This window comes from Panthera uncia, chromosome A2 (genome assembly GCF_023721935.1).
Source record: "Panthera uncia isolate 11264 chromosome A2, Puncia_PCG_1.0, whole genome shotgun sequence".
Classification (NCBI taxonomy): Eukaryota; Metazoa; Chordata; class Mammalia; order Carnivora; family Felidae; genus Panthera; species Panthera uncia.
Window position 1 is genome coordinate 71,598,733 of NC_064816.1, and position 22,723 is coordinate 71,621,455.

Sequence of the window (22,723 nt, forward strand, 5' to 3'; positions counted from 1 at the left end):
GCCATACAAAGGACTTCGCAGCAAGAGCATCAAACTGTTAGCCTAACATTTCAAGATGAAACTTGCACAGCGAAGAGAGGAATAACAAGGGAAACAGCATCAGGCTAAAGAGGAGTGGCAAGGGAAGAGAACACCTGTGGGAGCAGTAGTCAGTCTGCTTTGTACCAGGTGAGGGTTCTGGTGACCTTTTGTTATTTGGGAACACGACTCAGTGCCTGTAGTAAGTTCCTTTGAAGTGAAGATTGCATGTAAATTACATTACCCCTGGCCTAGGCCCGGCATGTAATAACAGAGAGCTAATTAGTGTCACCGCTGTCTTGATTTTTGCTACCATTATTAATAAACATGCCTCCTGAATAGAGACCCATTCACATCTGGCTTAGTTCCTCGCAAATGTCCCAATCAGATTGCTTTGAATATGTTAGATATATTAATTTTAATAAACCAGGTGGACTGACAAATAACCGAACCTATTTAAAATAAACCTAGAATGCAATCTATGTTGAATGAGAAATTAATATTAAAATAAAAGGCAACTTCCAGATGCATCCGCGACAAGGATTGTTCTTTTCATTTTGTTAAAATGAAAACCAGTCATTGTGAGAAATCAGGAGATAGCTTTTTTTTAATCAGAAAATGCATCACACAAAAATAATTTATTTATCTTACCTGGTGGGTAGAACATGGTGAATCATTTATTGAAACTCAAATTGATTCTTTACATGTATTAATTTTAATAAATTTAGAGCAACTAGTAACTAAAATGGTAATGTACCTTGTTATGAGATTGATTGCTGAGAAAAATGGAGCATGGGGTTATAATATATCCTTCCAAATAGCCTTTGGATCAAAAATTTGCTCTTTCATTTAATGAGCTATTAATATTAACAGGTTCTACTGATTATTGCATCACTCAGGCATGGATAAACATTCCCTTTGAAGCATATATTATAAAAATTATATTTTTGGAAACTTAGTAGAAACTTTCTGGATGCAAATACATATTTGTGAACCTATATTTCTACCATTTGTTAGGGATTAAAAGATGAACATGACTCTGGTATGATATATCCTTGAACAGGAGAAAAATTAGTCAGTCCAAGATGGACTGATTGATCATTTTATGTATTTGGCAGATATTTATGGAGTACTTTTGTTTTCTGGGTTCTAGGATACCCCAATATTTGATGAAGGAGGCAGACAGTAAACCAAAACTTACGTATTAGGTGGTAGCAAAAGTTGTGGATGAAAATAACATTGAATTGAGGGACTGTGGTGCTGTTTTGCCCTGGGTGGTCAGGGAGGGCCTCTCTAATAAGATGACATTTGAGTAAATATATGGGAGAAAGTTGTTGTAGGGAAAAGGAAGAGCAGACAGTACTTTCAAGCAGGGTTGCACTAGATGTCTTTGAGGTTGCTATTGGGGCTGGAACTGAGTGTTAGGAAGTGAAGGAGTGAGTGGCCAGAACAGAGAGGCTATAAACCAACTGATGGACTTTGGTTTTTACTGCAAGATGGGAAGCCATCGGAGGGTATTGTTTTCACGAGAGCACCCTGGATGCTGTTTGAAAAAAGTCTTGGGACAACAAGTAGGCGGCTTGCTACAAGACCACATAGGAGGCTTTGGCAGAGCTCTAGCTAGAGGTGGTGAAGGACTTGGGGTCTTTTTTGAAGTAGAGCCAATAGATGTCTTGACTAGGACATGGGGGTGTAAGTGAAAGAGTGGAATCAAGGGTGAACAACCAGAAAGGTGGAGCTGTCAACTGAGGTAGGGTCAGGTGTTGGTGGTGGGGTAGATCAGAAGTTCCATTTTGGCTGTTTTAAGCTGGAGATGTCATTTCCAAGTGGAAATGTCAAGTACGTAGTGAGATAAAGAAGACTAGTGCAGGTCTGGGCTGGAGATGAGAAGTTCTGAGTCAGCATTTAGGTGGTGTTTAATGCCATGAAACTGGATGAGATCATTTAGGGCCTGAGGTTGGGTGAATGAGAAGCCTGATGCTTGGACCTGAGGGGTACTACCACATTTTTGAGACCTGCTAGATGAAGGGAAGTCCGCAAAGGACACTGAGAAGGAGTAGCCAGTGAGGTAGGAAGAAAGCCAAATGAGAGTGGTGTTCGAGGAGTTGAGGGAGGAACGCATTGCGGGAAAAAGCATGGCCAACTGTGCCAAGTGGCCATGGAGAAGATTAGTAAGAGGGGCTCTAGGGATTCACCCTTGAATCTGCCAAGGTGAGGCCATTGGCCATCCGTATAGAAGCAGTCATGGTGACTCATGGCAGTGGAATGGGCTCAAGAGAGATTGGCTTGGGCAATGTCTTTGATGCTCTTCTAAGTTCTTGTACTGTGTGTCACAAAATGGTGACATCTAGAATGCTCATAAGGGACGTGTTTGTTGTGTGACTGTTAATGGAGCTGATATGTATTTCGTGCTTCGCCTGTCATGGGAAGGTGTGCATTAAGCATGCTGCTGCTGCTGCTTTGTTACTTTCATCCACCTCTGGGCCCGGTACTGTCATGAGGGCAGGGCCCCTGCCACTAGGGTCTCATTAGCAGAGCTGCTTGCGAATGAATAGATGAATTGATTACATGACTCCAACAATTATAGGAAACTGGCATTATGTTCTTTTTTTGGAGATCGTGAAACCAGAGCTTTGAGAGATCCTTTGTCGAAAACAGATATACCGAGGACCTCCTGACTCAGGCTGAGAATGGTTTTAGCCCATGCTGTGTCCTCAGAAGGATCATGATTTAATTTAGGGATAAGCAAGTAAGAACTTTTAGCTTCTGGTTTGGCTTGGGGCATCCAGCTCCAGGGCCCACTATCATTTTTATCCTCTCAGTAATAGACAGAATAATGGTAGGCAGAATAATGGTCCCCCAGAGATGCCTATGTCCTGATTGCTGGAATCTGTGAATATGTTACATGGCAAGAGGAATTAAGGTTGCAAATGGAACCTGAGCTGACTGTAAAATAGGGAGATTGTTCTGGATGATCCAAGTGGGACCAGTATAGTCACAAGAGTCTCTACAAGCAGGTGAGAGGTAGAGGAGGCTGGAGTGATACGATGTGGGAAGGACTTTCCTGGCTTTGCAGGTGCGGGAAGGAGGGGGCCCCACAGCCAAGGAATGCAGGTGGCCTCTAGAAGCTAGAAAGGATAAGGAAACAGATTCTTTCCTAGAGCCTCCAGAGGAATACAGCCCTTCCGGCATCTTGATTTTCGCCCAGTGGTAGCTGTATTGGAGTGTGAGTCGACAAGTGTGTTGTTCCAAGCCACTGAGTGTGATAATTTGTTACAGCATCCATAGGAAACAAACACAGTGAATAATGTGATTGGATGATCTTACACACTTAGCACTTTGCCTTTAGCACAGAAAATAGTTGCAATGAAATTGCTGATACTGTCAGGAGCTGTATTTATAAAAATGTATGTGTCTCTTTTCTGATACCCAAGAATGTTGTTTAAATAATAATCACGTTTGACAATTAGGGCCTGATTCTACCCTGTCAGGACTTGAAAGTATTCCTTTCTCAGAAGACTTTTATGGAAGTGCCATAACAAATCTAATTTCTAAAAACCGTAGGTTTCTTTTTACCCATGAGCTCCTTCAGTTTTAATGAAGTTTTTTTTTGTACTTTAACTTTATTTTTTATTTTTTAAAATTTACATCCAAATTAGTTCGTATATAGCGAAGCAATGATTTCAGGACTAGATTCCTTAATACCCCTCACCCATTTAGCCCATCCCCCCTCCCACAACCCCTCCAGCAACCCTCAGTTTGTTCTCCATATTTGTGAGTCTCTTTTGTTTTGTCCCCCTCCCTGTTTTTATATTATTTTTGTTTCCCTTCCCTTATGTTCATCTGTTTTGTCTCTTAAAGTCCTCATATGAGTGAAGTCATATGATTTTTGTCTTTCTCTGACTAATTTCACTTAGCATAATACCCTTCAGTTCCATCCACATAGTTAGTGCAGCCATTTTTAAATATACAGATTCACAGGCGTCCATGTTAACATAATTCTTTCTTTGAGAATATGATTGTCTTCTCCAAAGATCTCAGTGAATGAAATAAATCTCTCAAAATAGTATCTGAAGGGATGAGAGTGGGGAAACCTTTGATAAAGCTTGAGGTTTCAGTCTTTTGTCATCATTTCCATCTGTCACTGGGCGCTTTTGACATATTTGGCCTGTGATGGTGTAGGAATGCTGATAACACTGACTCCATCTTGTTGGCTCCTCTGTTGCCACTTTAGGTAACTACTACAGACCCCTAGGCACACAGGTGGCACCACTGTAGAATACAGACCCTCAGGTGCACAGGTGGTGCCACTTTAGATAACTACTCCAGTCCCCCTCAGACACAGGTGGCATCACTTTCGATTGCTACAGACCCTCAGGTGGACAGGTGGTGCCAGTGTAGATAACTACCCAGTGATCTCACTACCCTGCCCCTAGCTCTATAAAAACTGTGGGTTGAGGTCCAGGGTTTGTGGAGAATGTGTGGTGGAGGGTGCGGGGTGGGGGGAAGGGGGAAGGAGAACAGCTACTTGGTGCTCTGGATCGTCTGTCTGCCCGCCCGCCTGATTGTCCCTATTAGTAAGTTACCCTGAATAGAATCCTGTGTAAATGGTGTGGAGTGGTTTCCTTCACTTTTTTGGCATTAAAGTACCTTCTGAGTCTGGAGGATACTTACCTTCCTCCACCCTCGAATGGATTAGCTGCTTCTGGTGTGTACAGGCTTCCAGTACCTGTAGAGACCGTAGCTTTCCCCTTCCTTTTCTAATAATGTGTTTGAAGACATTGTTTCAACGATGTGGCAAAATCAGAAGTAATGTATGTTCATTTTTTGAAATACTATAAAACAAGTAAAAAGAGGTAATTAGGTTTAGATAATTTTTCTCTCCCTTCTCCCATCCTTTTTAAAATTGTTTTTTATTTTTTAAATGTTTTATTTTTGAGAGGGAGAGAGAGGGAGAGCAAGGGAGGGGCAAGCGAGAGAGGGAGACAGAGAATCCCAAGCAAGCTTTGTACTGTCAGCACAGAGCCCGGCTCAGGGCTCACACTCAAGAACCCTAAGATCATGACCTGAGCCAAAATCAAGAGTCGGATGCATAATGGACTGAGCCACCCAGGTGCCCATCCTTTTTTTAAATTTTTTAATGGCATTAGTAAACTTTACCAGGATTTTTTTTTTATTTCTTGTTATTATCTTTCATATCTCTTCCAGCATCCCCTAGATTTTTTTTGTATTTGAATACTTCCTTGGAAAGTATGTTTCAGTGTGAGAATTTGTGCCCCGAGTCTTCTGAGTCCTGGTAAAGTGCCCTTTAGGCAGATCTGCTGGAGGCAGCAGCGCTGGGGGAGTTAATCTCCACTCGGTAGGGGGAGGGATAGAAGACCAGGAGTGAATGCACCCAGGCCAGGGTGGAGCTGTTGCTGCCCATTTCTCTAGTGAATGGGGGTGGTTAACAAAACCTCAGAAGCCACCTTGGGGAGAGGTGAACGCTGGGTCTCAACAACTCCCCCTTCTGGATGATTTCGATTGCCTCCAGAGTTTCTCACTTGGGATGTTAGGTTCTGGAATCCCTCTTTCCTTTTATAGTGTCTTCAGGGCTGGTTTGGAGGGAAGAGGTCAGCATTCCCGGTAAGCTGTCTGTCTTGGCAGGAGCTGTGTCTTAGGGTTTTGTAGAGAAACAGAATGAATAGGATCAGAGAGAGAGAGAGAGAACATCTGAGAGAGATCAGAGGGATCTGAAAGAGAGAAAGAGATTTGTTATAAGGAACTTGCTCATGGGATTATGGAGCTGGCAAATCCCCAAGTCTGCAGGGTGAGCAGCGAGCCAGAGATCCAGGAGAGCCAGTGGTTTCACAGGCTCAATGCCAAGAAAGAGCCAGTGTTTCAGTTCAAATTCGAATACAGGAAAAAAAAAAAAAAAGCTGCCCAGTTTGAAGGCGGTTAGGTAGAAAGAACTTTGAGAGCTACTTGAGAAGGTTGGCCTTTTTTAATTTTTTTAATTTTTAAAAATTTATTTACTTAAATTCAAGTTAGTTAACATACAGTGCAATTTTGGTTTCAGAAGTAGAACGCAGTGATTCCTCTCTTACATATAACAGCCAGTGCGCATCCCCACAGGTGCCCTCCTTCATGCCCATCACCCGTTTAGCCCATCCTCCCACCCACCTCCCCTCCAGCAACCCTCAGTTTGTTCACGGTATTCAAGATTCTCTTATGATTTGCCTCCCTCTCTGTTTATATCTTATTTTTCCTTCCCTTCCCATATGTTCATCTGTTGTGTTTCTTAAATTCCGCATAGGAGTGAAATCATACTTGTCTTTCTCTGACTAATTTCGCTTAGCATAATACACTCTAGTCCCATCCACGTTGTGGCAGATGGCAAGATTTCATTTGTTTTGAACATCGACTAATACTCCATTGTGTATACATACACCACATCCTCTTTCTGTTCGTCAGTCAATGGACATTTGGGCTCTTTCCATACTTTGGCTATTGTCGATAGCACTGCGATAAACATTGGGGTGCGTGTGCCCCTTCGAATCAGCATTTTTGTATCCTTTGAATAAATACCTAGTAGTGCAATTGCTGGGTCTTAGGGTAGTTCTATTTTTAACTTTATGAGGAACCTCCATACTGTTTTCCAGAGGGGCTGCTCCAGTTTGCATTCCCACCGGTGGTGCAAAAGTGTTCCTCTTTCTCTGTATCCTTGCCAACATCTGTTGTTGCCTGAGTTGTTCACTTTAGCCATTCTGACAGGTGTGAGGTGGTATCTCATTGTGGTTTTGATTTGTATTTCCCTGATGATGAGTGATGTGGAGCATTTTTTCATGTGTTGGTTGGCCATCTGGATGTCTTTGGAGAAGTGTCTACTCATGTCTTTTTCCCATTTCTTCACTGGTGTATTTGTTTTTTGGGTGTTGAGTTTGATAAGTTCTTTATAGATTTTGGATACTAATCCTTTATCTGATCTGTCGTTTGCAAATATCTTTTCCCATTCCATCGGTTGCCTTTCAGTTTTGTTGTTTCCTTCACTGTGCAGAAGCTTTTTACCTTGATGAGGTCCATTTCTGCTTTCATTTCCCTTGCCTCTGGAGACGTGTCTAGTAAGAAGTTACTGTGGCCTGCAGGAAATTTTGAGGAGGATTCTCTGAGTGGAGGGTGGGGGAAGACCAAAGTGGCAAAGAGTACAAAGGACCAGAGAACATCACCACAAACAACAAATCTGCAGATAATACAACAGCACTAAACTCATATATTTCAGTAATCACTCTGAAGGTAAAGACTAAGTGCTCCAATGGAAATACATAGGTTGTTAGAATGTATTGATAGATAAGATCCATCTATCTGCTGCCTACAAGAGACTCATTTTAGATCTAAGGACACCTGCAGATTGAAAGTGAGGAGATGGAGAACCATCTGTCATGCCAGTGGAAGTCAAAGAAAGCTGGAGTAGCCGTACTTATATCAGCCTTTTTGTTCTGTTCAGGCCTTCAACTGATTGGATGAGGCCCACCCGCACTGGAAAGCACAATCTGCTTTAAATTAGTCTACCAGTTTAAATGTTAATTTCATCTGGGGCACCTGGGTGGCTCAGTCAGTTAAGCGTCCGACTTTGGCTCAGGTAATGATCTCACGGTCTGTGAGTTCGAGCCCCGCGTTGGGCTCTGTGCTGACAGCTCAGAGCCTGGAGCCTGCTTCGGATTCTTTGTCCCCCGCTCTCTGCCCCTCCCTCTCTCTCTCTCTCTCTCTCTCTCTCTCTCTCTCTCTCTCTGTCAAAAATAAATAAAACATTAAATAAAAAATAAACATTAAAAACTTTTTTAAATGTTAATCTCATCCCAAAAATCTTCCTCACAGAAACACCCAGAATAATGATGGACCAAATATCTGGGCATTTCATGGCCCAATCAGGTTGATACAAAATTATCACAAGCCTTGAGAGTTTTGTTCTTTCCATACAGTCGTATCCTCTGTGAGATCATCCAACAATGATGTATTTGTTTTTCATTTTCTTGTCTTTGACCTTGACTGAAAGTTCTAGATCCGCTTTGAAAAATAGTGATTAATAGACATCAGTGAGCCCTGTTGCTTCTTTTCATTGTTAAGTGAAGTGTCATGTTGGCTTTGATTTCAAATGGTTGTTCTCAGCTCTTGAAAGAAACCTTTTTATTTACTGAAAGCTTTTCTTTTTTTTCTCTCAAAGAATCAGAAATGAGTGTGGAACTTTGTAAATGCTATTTCAGTGTCTGTCAGTGTGGTGCTACAGTTTTTTTTTTTCCTTCGGTCTATTAAATAATGAAATCAGATTTCTTAATATTCAGTCTTTGTGTTTCTGTGATATTTGATCTTAAAAGTATTCTATTAATGTATTTGCTGGGTTTAATTTGTGAACTCCTGTTTGGAATTTTTACACTTAAATTCTCCCATGAGATGACTGAACTCTGCTTTTTTCCCTGTGATGTACTCTTTGGGAGTTTTGGTATCAGGTTATGCCGCCTTTTCAGAATGAATTGGGAAGTTTTTATTTCCCTGTTATGGGACAGTTTAAATAACTTAGGCACTTACCTTTTTTGCCTTTATTTTTGAGGGTGGGGGTGGGAAGAGAGTGTGAGTAAGGGAGGGGCAGAGATAGGGTTCCAAGCAGGCTCTGTGCTGTCAGCACAGAGCCCCAGGCGGGACTCGAACTCACATACTGGGAGATCATGCGCTGAAATCAAGAGTCAGACACTCAACCGACTGAGCCACCCAGGCGCCCCATAACTTAGGCATTTTCTGCTTGAGTGAGAGTTTTCAATAGAACATGCTTAACAGTCTAGGCCAGATACCCTTCTGCAGGTAGTACTGAGATGACTTTTATTTTCCGTTTATTCTGTTTGTGTTTAAAAAGCGCCAGCCCTTGGACTTAAGATTCAGTTTTCTAGTTGACTAATGCATTCTTAACTTTACCTTTCTTGAGTGTTCTCTGGTTCCCTGCAGTGCCCCCCTCCCTGCTTCCAGCGTTCTCCTGGTCCTGCAGTGCTTATGGCTGGGGCTCCCAGACTGTCCATAATGCCCTGCCATGTGTTAGGGGCTTTTGGTCTCTGCTGGTAGGAGAAAGAGGTAGACTGATGGTGGCCAGGGCTGGAAGTGCAGGCATGGAGAAACAGCGGGCAGAGGTTGCACATAGATGCCGCCTCCTGGAGAAAACAGCCGCTAAGGGGTGGGCGGTCCTCTTTCTGGTAGAGTGGGTCAGGCTCGAGGTCATGGGCATGGAGGATGGTGGGAAAGCTAAACATCTTTCTACTTTTGTTCAGATTATGTTTTCATGGAACACCTCAAGGTGTGTCATAAACTCACCGTTCATTTTCAGCATTTGTATCAGTTTCTCCTTGATTCTGGTAATACTTCGTCTTAATTGTTATTGCTAGTGTAGGTTTTTAAATCTGTTTCTTCATTGAAATTTTTGAGAAGCTGTCAGACTCTGGTCGGGGGGGCCGGCAGGGTGCTTCTCTGCATCAAATATGGAGTGTGCAATTGAAAGATGTTTGGGAGGTATTTAATCTCCTCTAAAACATAAAATAGTCTCGGGAATTGTAGCATTTTCCTTTCCCATATAACAAGAAACTCGTGCCTTATAAATGTAGATTTTTCATGAACAGTGTTTTAGCTGGCAAGGTTTCTGTCTGCTGTTGCAGTTAGAAGATGATAGAGCTTCATTTCTGTGAATTTCTCTGTAATTCTAATTTCTACCACTAACCGAATAGCCACTAGCTTCCCTCTGGGAAGCTTCCACTTCCCAGCCTCCCTCCATTCCATCCCTCCCCCTGTGTCTGCAGAACACATAGTTTAGATGATCTGTGTAGTTCCTTTTGACTGATAGCTTATGATTTGGATTTTCCTGTGCGGAAATCTAAATGAGAAGGTCGTAGAAAAGCTTCTACTGAACTCGGTCTGCTGGTACCGCATACTTTTGTTTTCGCTGGTCTTTATTAGGTACCCACAGTTTTGTTAGGTGACGTTCAGAACAGTGAAAAGGCATAAACCCTGCTTCTCAGGATCTTGTGATCACCAAGGGATATTGGGAAGAAAGGAAAAGAGGGTTATGTTGGCTTTCGGGACGGAAATTGTCCACCTGAATGGCATACCTTGAAGATTGGTGAGGTTATTCCATATTGGTGGAAGGAAATGAAAAGCTTACTTGCTTTTTTCATTCCCCCCCTCCTCTATATATTCTTATCGCTTTCCCAATATAAAATAAATGATGGGAGTTGATCCTGTTTATGGTATATGGGTTAGGGCACGGGAACCTTCACCTTATTTTTTTTCCTCCTTGAATTGAACATGCAATTCTGATGCTACAGGGGCAAAGGAGAGACCAGGGTTTATGAAGACTGCATATCTTGTGAATCTTAAGTAGAGCTCTTCAATTATTAGAGGCTCAACTTTTTCTCACCTTCGTACTCCGTGTTGCGGTAAGGAAAGCAGCTTTGAGAGATAAGGATCTGAGTTCAGTAGACATCAAGTTTTGAAGAGGATGTTGAACAATGACTTTAAAAATAGCATTTATTTCTATAATAACAGAAAATATAGAAAATATGGGCAATAGCTCGCAATAGTGATTATTTGCTATTGTCTTTAGTGGTCACATCAACCCTGTGATGGGGGTCCTGCTATCATTCCCCCATTCTACAGATGAAAAAAACTGAAGCTTAGAAAGGTTACTATTTTGGTGCTTATTCTTCTGACTCCCCCCCCCCCCCCCCCCCCCCCGCCTCTCCAATAAAATTTGGATCACGCAGGGACGCCCGGGTGGCTGTCAGTCGGTTAAGCATCTAACTCTTGATTTTGGCTCAGGTTGTGATCTCATCATTCATGAGATTCAGCCCCACGTCAGGCTCGGCACTATCAGCACAGAACCTTCTTGGGATTCTCGCTCTTCTTTCTCTGCCCCCCCTACCTTCAAAATAAATAATGTTAAAAAAAATTGGGGTCATGCAACGCACATTTTATGATCTACTTTTTCAATTAATAGGACATTTTGAGAACACTTCCCTTGTTATTAAATAGTCTTTGAAAAATGATTTTAGTGCCTTTATAGCATTTAATCTTACGAAATGTATTTAACCCAGAGTTTCTCAGTCTTGACGCTGTTGGCATTTGGGGCAGGATAACATTTTGTTCTGGAGATTGTCCTGTGCATTGTAGGACGGTTAGCATCCTCTCTGGCCTCTCCCCACTAGATGCTAGCAGTCTTTCTCCTCCCACTCAGTCGTGACAACAAAAATGTCCCCAGACATTGTCAAATAAATGTCTTGGGGGAATAAAATTACCCTTGGTTTAAGAACCTCTTATTTAACCATATGTATTTTATGCTTTTAAAAATATATGGATATGTATAGACTCATTGTGAATTAACTATCTGTATGAAAAAGTAGACCCATGTCATCTAGATTACATCTATCAGCTCTAATTTCAGCTACTTTCTTTGGTTCATATATTTTCAGTAATAGCAATATTGCTTGGAAGTCAAAACTTAACAACATTATTTGCATTCATATAAGAATGTAATTGCTTATCTGTCACCAGTCTGATGGAAAGGCATCCTGGGAGCATTGACCACAGTTGTTTTATTGTAGATGAATTCCATTATCTCCATGTCACTTTCCTAAAAAGTTTGGTCATTGAGGCAGCTATAATACCTAGGGTTATTAATGGAAACCAGAAGTTACTTTTTCAGCTTGTTTAGGTAGTTTTCTTGATACGTTTTGACATTTAAGGATATATAAAGCCATCTTTTTTCCAGTCATCTTTTTATCTAAAGAAAATTGTATTTTGTAATAGAACTGTGTAGCCTCCAATAATTAATAGTTGCACTTGACCTTTTAAGGTAGTAGCCTTCATTTGGTGGGCAGGGGATGGTAGGCAAAACAAAGCTAATTGGAATCATTAGTCCTTGGTTAATTGTGAATCTTACGTTCAGGGATTTTACGTAGTTTTTTCTCATCATAGATATGTTCTTTCAGGAAAAGTTCAAGATTGGCATGAGGTATTTGGAGATGTCCTGTAATGTGCATGTATATGCATGTATGTTTACTGATAATGTTATAGTTTCAAATAGATGTATTTACACAATAATGTATAGTTCTTGACTTTGTTGACAATACGGTATTGTAGTGAATAGGTCTGTTTCTTAAAAATTTGTTAGTTATGGCGTGCCGGGGTGGCTCAATCAGTGAAACATCTGATTCTTGATTTCAGCCCAGGTCATGATCTCACAGTTTGTGGGTTCCAGCCCCACGTTGGGCAGAGCCTGCTTGGGATTCTGTCTCGCCCTCTCTCTCTGCCCCTCCCCTGCTTGCTCACGCTTTCAAAATAAATTATCTTTTAAAAAAATTCATGTTTTTGAAACTTAAATTATTTCTTTCGATTGACTTAAAGTATAGTTTGAATTATGCTTAAAAATTTTCATTTGTATTTGGCACAATTGTTTTATTTTTCTCTTTTCCCTCTCCCTTCTCTATTAAGTAGTGATTACAGAGATTTTAATAGACCATGGGACTTCTTTCAAAGTGAATTACTTGTAAAGAAAGAACATTTTTTAAAATATAGATTTTCTAAAATTCAAATGTCCTGGTACTAGATTTCAATAGCTTTTTAAAACCTATTTTACAATATCAATTACATAGATTTCAAACATACAAGGGTGAGTACCAGTTTTGAATATTTCAGTTCCCCTTAAGCTAATTAGAATTCTAGAGAGAATGTTCTAGGTTTTCTTTTATACCTTCATACCCATGATTATTCATTTGCTTTTTATTAACACTTGATTTTTTACTGCAGAAGTTCAAACTGCATTTTTTTTTTTTTGATGATGGCAGTGTCCTTATTGTATCTAGCTTTAAAGCATCGATTGATTATTTCCTAAAAAGATTTGCCCCTTGTCAGATGCAGTGGTGACATGAGGCCAAGTAAACAGTTCATCTTATCACACTTTCTTTTTTTTTTTTTTTTTAATTTTTTTTTAATTTTTTATTTTTGAGAGAGAGTGAGACAGAGTGTGAGTGGGGGAGGAATAGAGAGAAAGGGAGACATGGAATTCAAAGCGGGATCCAGGCTCTGAGCTGCCAGCACAGAGCCTGACGCGGGGCTTGAACCCACAAACTGCGAGATCATGGCCTGAGCTGAAGTCAGACGCTCAACCGACTGAGCCACCCAGGCGCCCTGTCACACTCCCTTCCCTGAATGTTCAGCTGAGGTCTTTCTCCTAGATGAAGCTGGCTGGGACAAAGCCCATCTCTGTAGAGTGAGGTTGTGATTTGTCAGGGAGTGCTCACCTGCTGGCATTTTCCACTAGCTTAACTTGGGTGTTATATCTCCCCTGTCCCTTTCAGCATGTCTAGTATTTTATTTCGGGGGCGGGGGGGACAGAACAAAAAAAATCCCACTGCATTTTCATAAAGAGATAGTATCCAGAAATAACATTTTAAGCTCTGTATTAATAATAACAATAAAAAATACAGCGATCTTTGTTTGCTGCCTGAATACATGTGACGCACATTTTTTCAAAGTAAAATTCTTGGTCCTCTGGGCAGTGGTATATAAAATATACCCATGTGCGAAGGACTTGGATAAAGTTAAAACAGGATGAAAAATTGGTTCTAAACACCAAAAAAGCTTTTCTTGTACATGAATTTTAAGTTATCATGTGAAAAGTGCAGTATTTCTTGTGCCTATACACATCTAAGTTAGGTGACAGGATTTCTGCTGTGAAGATTTACCCTACAGTGTTAGGAACAAATGCCCAAATAGTTTCTCAGGTGGAAATCTTTAATTGCCTTAATTGGTTATCCGCAAAAGCCATTCTTTTGCTTTTAAGTTTCAACTCTGTAGGAGTGATATGATTGGGATATCAGATTGGGATATGATAGGATTATGATATGAAATTTTTCAGATACTGTTTTAGAATCCTATAGGGTGGTTTAAAGGACTTTTAATTAAAAGTGCTATACACTTAGTGAAAATCCGTGTTAGCTGAGGAATTGATTCTTGTGAAAGGAAAGCTGCAAATTTTTCTTGTATGGGTAAATGTCACTCTTTTCATATCTTCGCTTTGCTGCAAGCCAGGACTTCTACTATTCCACTAGGTTGTCATAGAAACGCACTTAACTGTCATCTCCACTCGACTGTTGATGGTTTTATTTGTAGGTTTGCAAGATTATTAAAATTTAACAAAAATTATTGATTTGCCTTTTATTAGCACTAGGTTGTTTTCCATGGAAATTAAAACTGCACAAAAGTCTTTTTTTTCCTCTTAAAATTTTTTAAAGGTGACACTATATTAAATCTGCTTGATTTAAAAAAAAATACATATATTTAAAATGTGATCTATAGTCTGCAGCAGAATAACCTCCGTGAATTGTATTTTTGAGTCACTTTCCATTTTCTTTGTTTACGGCATGCAGAAAAAAAAAAACAACTTAAGTTAAAAAGCAGGCTAGAGGTGAATTTTTAACATAAAAGATACCTGTCAGAAAGCGTGCAGTGCTACATCAAGTGCCTAATATTGGAGTTTTCATTTTATTTATGGTTTTTGAAGCCTAGTACGAATGCTTCAGTGAGCTGTGTTGTGAAAGTATTTATTTTTGTATATTTATGTGAGAGAAATTATTTAGTTTTCACTTATAAATAAGACAGGCAAACCTTATTTACAGTAACTTTATCTAATGGCCCGTGGATGACTGCTTTTATGCAAAATAGTGAAGAGGCTAGAATTAACTTTTCACATTGGATGCACATTTGATGTCCAGACTTCAGCAACATGTGGCATCTTATTATAAAGACTAGCATTCAGGGTTCAATTTGTATTTAACACATTTCCTCCAGAAGGCACACATCATCTTTGCCACATTTAATGTTAACTTTGTAAGGATTTCTGTTTCTTGCCTGTAGGTACATAAGTAGAAATCTTTCTTTTGGTGCTTTTTGTAATTTTCCTTTTTATAGGTTTTCTTAGACTTGGTTAATTTGTTATTTTAACAACAGGTCACTTCTAACATACGACAGCTCCTTGGGTTGACTTTCATCAGTTATCTTTTTATTTTTACTTTTTAGAGCATGCAAGTGGGGGAGAAGGGTGGAGGGAGGGAGGGGGAGAGTGGTGGGGGGAGACAGAGAGAGAATCTTAAGTAGGCTCCATATTTAGTGCAGAGCCTGATGCAAGGCGCAGTCCCACAACCCTGAGATCATGACCCAAGCTGCAATCAGGAGACAGATGCTCAATTGAATTAACCATCTAGGCATTCCCTGTCAGTTACCTTTTTAAAGAAGTTTGGATCTTTTAGATAACCATATGTATTATACTTCCTTTTGTCACTATTCTTAAAGTTATTCTTACAAAGTTAGTAGTGGGTACATCATCTTTGATTTTTCACACTTAACTAAATAACTAATAGCTTGTATATACTTGGGGAAGAATATTTGATAGCTCATCAGAGACATGGAATACTGATTTTTTTTTTTCTTAAACCAGATTTTTTGCTTTTAAAATGTCATTACTTCTGTAGCTAGCCTGCACAATAGCCCCCTGATGATCCTCACCTGTTATTCCTGCCCTTGTGACCTCCCCCCCAAAACTGAATTGTGGCTGACCTGTATGATAAATGGAATATTGCAGGAGTGTGCCTCTTAGGCTAGGTCATATATAACTGCTTTCTCTTGGATCACTCACTGTGGGAGAAGTCCCTTTCCATGTCCTGAGGACACTCAGGCAGCATTAAGGAGAGGTCCATGAAGTGAGGAACCAAAGCCTCCTGCCAGCAACCAGCATCAACTTGACAACTGAGTGAGCCATTGTGGAAGCAGATGCTCTAACCCCAGTCCTGCCTTCAGATGATTGCAGCCTCAGCTGACATCTTGGCCTGCGACCCCACGAGAGACCTTAAGTCTGAACCACCCAGCTAAGCCAGTCCTGTATTGCTTACCCACAGAAATATTAAATATTTAAAAAATTTTTTAATTTTGAGAGCGAGCATGTGAAGGGGTAGGGGAGAGAGAGAGAGACAGACAGACAGACAGACAGACGGACAGACAGACACGGAGAGGAAGGAAGGAAGGGAGGGAGAGAATCCCAAGTAGGCTCTGTGCTCAGCACAGAGCCCAATGCTGGGCTCGATCCCATGACCCCAGGACCATGACTTGAGCTGAAATCAAGAGTTGGATGCTCAACCAACTGAGCCACCCAGGAGCCCCTAAATTAATATTTAAATAGTTAAAATAATGTGTATTAAATGTGTCTTAAATAATAATATTATATATATTATATATATACATATATAATAATAATGTGTCTTAAATCAGTACATTTTTGCATAATGTGTTAGGCAGCAATAGAGGACTAATGCAGCTACTAAACACTTTTAAACGTTTCCTGTTGATCACATAGTTCATAGTTATTTGTAGGCATAGAGGTTGTGGAGGCTTCTGTTATGATTTGTAGCATTTGATAGGAGATTAGGTAGTGTACTATACAAGTCATTGACTTTAGGGCATTCATAACTCTGAATTTTGGCTCTGCATATGTGCCTTGATGAAATTAAAATTTATGATCATAATTTTATGCTGAAAATCTGTAAAATGGAATAATTATTCTTAACTCTTGAGTGTTTTTTTAAGTCAAGATGAAGTGAGATATCTGATGTTAAGTCTGTTATATGACGTTCTGTTATATGAATGTCACCCTTTCCCCCGGTGACGATGTGCTTCTGTGACCTAGAGGTAAAGACTGCTCTTGCCATTTGAGTTTGCACCTCTGCCTGGTGCGTCATAATCTTCAACAGGCCCACCACAATCATTTTCCTTTTACTTACTTTTTCTTTTTACTAGGACGTGCCTAGGTGTGATTTTCTTCATATTTATCTTGCTTGGGATTACAGAACTTCTTGAATTTGTGGGTTGATGTCTGTCAGTTTCAGGAAATTCTCAGTTCTCTCCTGTTCTCCCCCAACCCCTGGCTCATTTTCCTTATTCTTCTGCGACTGTAATTAAAAGTGTTAGCCCTTTTCACTGTGCTCCACATATCTCCTATCCTTTTTCTGTATTTTTCATCCATTTTTCTACTCTGGCTTCCCTTTGGAGATCTATTTGACCTGTTTTACACTTCATTAAGCCTTTCCTTAGCTTTGCTAACCTTCTGGTAAGCCATCTGTTGCATTCAGTTTTAAAATTTCTACTTGATTCTTTTTTACAGATTATAATTCCCTGTTGAAAATTTATATCTCTTTCACCTGTCTTCTCCATCTTCTTTTATTGACCGTACTAATCATAGTTACAGTAAAGCCCTTTTTGATGATTACAGGTCACCTGTGGGTCTACTTTTATGGTCTTTTCTCCTCTTTGAGTTTTAGTCACTGGGTCCTATCTTGTGTCATACCTTGTCATTTTTTTTTTTTTAATTGATTTTGCTCTTCTCATTATTGTGAGTGAAAATGGTAGAGGCCCCAGTACTTTTATACTCCAAAGAGAAGTTTTCTTTTTCCCAGGAGTCCCCTTGTCCTTTACTGGACAGATAGGTTGGGGGTTACATACCTTAATCCAGTCAGGGGTTGAACTGAGTCAGAGACACACTGAAGTTTGGGTAAGCTACTTTTTCATGTCCCCTGGGTACCTGGGGATCCAAGTAACGTGTGGTGTTCATCAGGACCTCATTTGTTGGTAATTCCTGGACTCTAATTCTTATCTTCTAAGCACATCAAGGCAGCTGTTTTGTATTTCTGAGGCTTTGTGTTTAGCTTTTTAACCTCATGCCCCATGTAGCTTTGGAAATTGGCAATTGTCTCATGGGGAAAATTGGCTGTGTAACAGGCTTACTTCTCTGCCCCTCTCCTCCATTGGGATCTTAGCCCCTCAAGTTTCCTGTTTTGTTGCTTGAGTCCTACAAGTGCCAGAAGATTTGCGGCTTTTCCTACCCTCAGCGGTGGCCATCTTCCGAGGCAGAGCTTGGGTTCTCAGCCTCTTGTCCTATACCCAGAATCAGTAAATGGCTGGAGATTGCTAGCTCACCGTTCTGTGGTTTCTCCACCATCTTGGAATCTTGGCCCTTCTAGTTCAGGTTGCTTCAGCAGCCCTTTAATTGATGCCTTAGACTCGTGCTATGTATTTCATTCAGCTTTTCTAGAGGCTTAGAGGTGGGAGCATTGGTGTGCCTGAAGCTATCTGAATGTTAGCGGGAAAGTGAGGACTATACAATTACAGTACTTTTGAAGGGAATGTCAGTGAGTAGGTTGTTTTCATGAGCTTCTGTTTTGGCCAGCTTTATCCTGTCACACTTATTGGTACATGCACATTTTATAGTTTGTCATTACATGTTGATACAGTAAAATAACATCTTTTCCTGAGTCCTCATAATAATTTTTCATAATTCTCCTTGATTTAATTCAGAACCATTATAGGCCACATAGATTCCTAACTTTGTTCCATAACTGTGAGGATTAAGGATATCTTTTGTTGTTGTATCAATAGTTAGGTTGAACATAGAAAGTGAGTAATAATACATACAAAACAACTAAGAAATTTTTAACACATTTAAAAAAAAATTTTAATGTATTAGGTTTATTCAGATGAAAGTAAATGGTACATTTTCTAACATAAATGATCATGGGTTATCAGTTTTTATAATTAAAATATTTTTTGATGTATGAATACATTTTGTACATAAAATTTCCAATTTCCTTTCTTTGATTTTTTTTTTTTGTAATTATATTTTTCTAACTAAAATGAGATATTCTCAAATCCAGCAAAAGTATTTATGGTCTTGAAATACAAAATCCACATCTTTAGAGGTTTATTGTATTCCTGTCTCACTGCTGTGTTTTTTGTCCATGATGTCAAAGTGACCAGTATTTTGCCCACACATCTTTTATTGGCATATATGGACATACAGTTTTTGTATTTATTTATTTATTTGCTTTTATTTATTTTTGAGACAGAGAGAGACAGAGCATGAACGGGGGAGGGTCAGAGAGAGGGAGACACAGAATCCAAAACAGGCTCCAGGCTCTGAGCTGTCAGCACAGAGCCTGACGTGGGGCTCGAACCCACGGGCTGTGAGATCGTGACCTGAGCCAAAGTCGGACACTTAACCGACTGAGCCATCCAGGCGCCCGTTTTTTTTTTTTTTTTTTTTTTTTTTAAGTTTAGGTATTTATTTTGAGAGAGAGAGAGAGACTGTGTGAGTGGGGAAAGGGCAGGGAGTGAGGGGAGAGAGAATCCCAAGCAGGTTCAGCACTGTCAGCTCAGAGCCCTATGCAAGGCTCAAAGTCACAAAATCACAAGATCATGACCTAAGCTGAAACCAAGAGTTGGATGCTTAACTGTCTGAGCCCCCCAGGTGTCCCTGGGTAGATAGTTTTATATTTAATATGCCAAGGTTGATTACTGTCGACGGTAAGTATGTATACTGCTGTCCTCAACTTTTGAATGTATTCTACTTGTGAAGTTGTAACAGTTGATGTACCCAATTGGAAAAATGGAAACCTGAAGCTCTATTTTTTTTTTTAATTTTAATTAATTTTTTTGAGAGCTAGAGAGCACAAGCAGGTGAGGGGTAGAGAAGGCGAGACAGAATCCCAAGCATGCTCTGTGCTTCAGTGCAGAGCCCAGTGCGGGGCTTGAACTTGCAAACTGTGAGATCATGACCTGAGCTGAGATCAAGAGTCAGACACTCAACTGACTGAGCCACTGGGGCACCCCAAAACATTAAGATCTTAACCTTTACCTATAGTTGTAGTTATTGACGATCATGGAGGAAGCCATCTCTGTTCCCCCTTAAGAATAATGTGTTTCGAGTCTATTTCAAATCTGTGATGGCTGTCATTTTCTGTTTTTTGTGTAGGAAGAAGAAAGTGAGGAGGAACCCAAACTGAAGTATGAAAGGCTTTCCAATGGGGTAACTGAAATCCTTCAGAAGGACGCGGCTGGCTGCATGACTGTCCATGACAAGGTAAGGTAGCCCTTGCAGAGGATTCTTCTCGAAGTCCTTTCTGTTGTTAAGTTTGTGTCTCCTCTCGACTCCTGATGATTTTGGTGGTGGCTTTTTCCAGTAATTGTATCTCCCTCCCACTCTTCCTTTCTTCTTCCTCTCCAACAGAAGAATGAGAACGACAACCAAAAACCTGATACGTATGTACACACATGCGCGTGCGCGCACACACACACACACACACACAGAACACATTGCAAGGGTGTATCAAGTAGAATTTAGATAGATGTGAAAGATTTCTAGCAAGTAGTTCTCGGCAGCTCTATCACTTTAAATTCTTCAAACTGTTAGTAGTAGAGTTGGGAAGTGTTCAGACTGGAAATCATGTAACAGTGCTTTCATGATGGGAGGAGATGTTGCATTGGAGGTGTTAGGAATCATTACAGCGGCCCCAAATGATTACTTACATATTTTATGGGTTAATACGTTCCACATCTGGGGCTCTGCCATAACAAAACCCCCACCAGCTTTGTGAGTCCCCCACCAGCACCCTTTGCCTCTTCTTGGACCAAAACAAAATGTGTTCTGAGGGGGGAGTATTGGAGGCCTGGCGGTTTGAGCCACTGTCCTCTTCTCCCCTGTGGGCCTCCACAAGTGAGGCAGTCTCCCCAACTCTGATCCATCCCCTGGCTTCATCCTGAATCACCTGTAGTGTTTCTTCATCCTCCTCCTTCCCTCTACCCTTCCTTGTGTTTTTAATGTTTTTTTCTTTTTGAGAGAGAAAGCTCAGAAGCAGGGGAGGGGCGGGGGCGGCGGGGGACAGAGGATCTGAAGTGGGCTCTGCACCCATAGCCGAGAGCCCAGTGTGGGGTTCAAACTCCCGAACTGTGAGATCATGACCTGAGCAGAAGTCAGACACTCAGCCGACTGAGCCACCCAGGCTCCCCCTACCTTCCTTTTTACTTCAGGTTTCATCCTGCTGTTCATAGAATGCTTGTTCTCTCTTGCTTTAACCAGAAACCGCCTCCCTCGGGGCACCTCTTGTTGTGGCTGTCCCACCATGTACCCCTTCTCATTGTCGCCATCTTCCAGTCTGGCATGGCGACCACATCCCAGCCTGCTCGTCACCTTGCTTCGCTCGCTGAAGACTGGCCTTGCCATCCTTCTTGCGGGCCTTTTTCTTGATCTTAAATTTCAGTTTCCATGACTGCCCCCCAGGGACACCTCCCCAGAATAGCGTGCCCGTTTATCCAGGTGCCTCATTAACAGTTCCACCTTTTGTTCCATTTTTGCCAGAAGCTCGGCTCCCCCATCATGAGCGCCCCTTCTGCTCCCTCTGTAATCTCACATCTGGTTTTTGTTCTCTGTCCCATTTGGCAGCACCACAGTCCCTTTTGTCACCTAAGCCAAAGCTGGCTCTTCCTCTGCATCCACCCAGTCATTCCTAAGTCCTGGTGATTTTCTCCCTTCCCCTGCCTGTGCTCCCAGACCACTCCCTTTTCTAGTTTAACTTTTTTTTTTTTTTTTATGTTTATTTATTTTTGAGACAGAGGGAGACAGAGCGCAAGTGGGGGAGGGGCAGAGAGAGAGGGAGACACAGAATCCGAAGCAGGCTCCAGGCTCTGAGCTGTCAGCACGGAGCCTGATGCAGGGCTTGAACCCATGAACTGTGAGATCATGACCTGAGCCGAAGTCGGACGCTTAACCAACTGAGCCACCCAGGCACCCTTCCCTTTTCTAGTTTAAACCCCTCTGCTGCCTGGTTGCCAGATCGTCTGTTGAAAATACAGGTTTAAAACCCTTGGGTGATTTTCACCATCTGCTACGTAAAGTCTCAGCTCCTTCATGTGTGGCACGTGAGGCCCCCTAAGATTCTGCCCTCTCGTGTAACCGGCTTTATGTCTTACCCCTTTCTGCTGTATGGGTGGTATTCTGGTAGCAGCGTGTGGCTGTTTTTACTCACACCCTCTCTTCTGCCCGGATCCTACCCCCATCCCACCTGCTCGAGTCTGTCGGTGTAGGCATTTGTCTCTTCTCTTTGGAACTTATGCACATGTTGCTTCGCAAATCCACAGCACTTCTTTCTACTAAAAGCAATCTTCCAGGGGTGCCTGGGTGACCCAGTCAGTTAAGCATCCGACTTCGGCTCGCATCATGATCTCACAGCTCATGAGTTCGAGCCCTGCGCCGGGCTCTGTGCTGACAGCTCAGAGCCTGGAGCCTGCTCCAGATTCTGTCTCCCTCTGCCCCTCCCCTGCTCATGCTCTGTCTCTCCCTCTCTCAAAAATAAACACTTAAAAAAAAAAAAATCTTCCAGAAATTCAAGTCTGATCATGTAATCCTCTGTAGAATTCTTTAGTGGTTTCCTGATGTGGAAACATTCTCCCACACCCTTTTCCTCACCTGTCTTTCATCTCCATAAATATTCAGATGCTTTCTGTTAGCCAACCTTTCCAGCCTTATTACCTGTCTCTTCCTTGGACGCAAACTGGATGCCCCCACCATGTAAAACTATTTGTCATTTCTTGACTTTGTCCTGCCCTTTTTTTTTTTTTTTTTTTTTTCCAAAGCTTATTTATTTAGAGAGAGAATGTGAGGAGAGGAGCAGAGAAAAGGAAACAGAATCCCAAGCAGGCTCCACACCATCAGTGCAGAGCCCAACATGGCACTCGAATACACGAACTGTGAGATCATGACCTGAACCAAGATCAAGAGATGAACACTTAAACGACTGAGCCACCCAGTGCCCCGACT

The 22,723-nt window shown here is 41.3% G+C and overlaps 1 protein-coding gene across 2 annotated transcripts in view; it reads left to right on the top strand.

Annotated features, from left to right (window-relative positions):
* Positions 1-22,723, top strand: part of VPS41 (VPS41 subunit of HOPS complex) — a 186,362-nt gene that overhangs the window by 21,011 nt on the left and 142,628 nt on the right. For both annotated transcript variants that reach the window (XM_049642757.1, XM_049642758.1), the window contains exon 3: positions 19,883-19,990. In XM_049642757.1, coding sequence (XP_049498714.1) covers positions 19,883-19,990 — 108 coding nt within the window. The remainder of the gene's footprint in view (positions 1-19,882; positions 19,991-22,723) is intronic.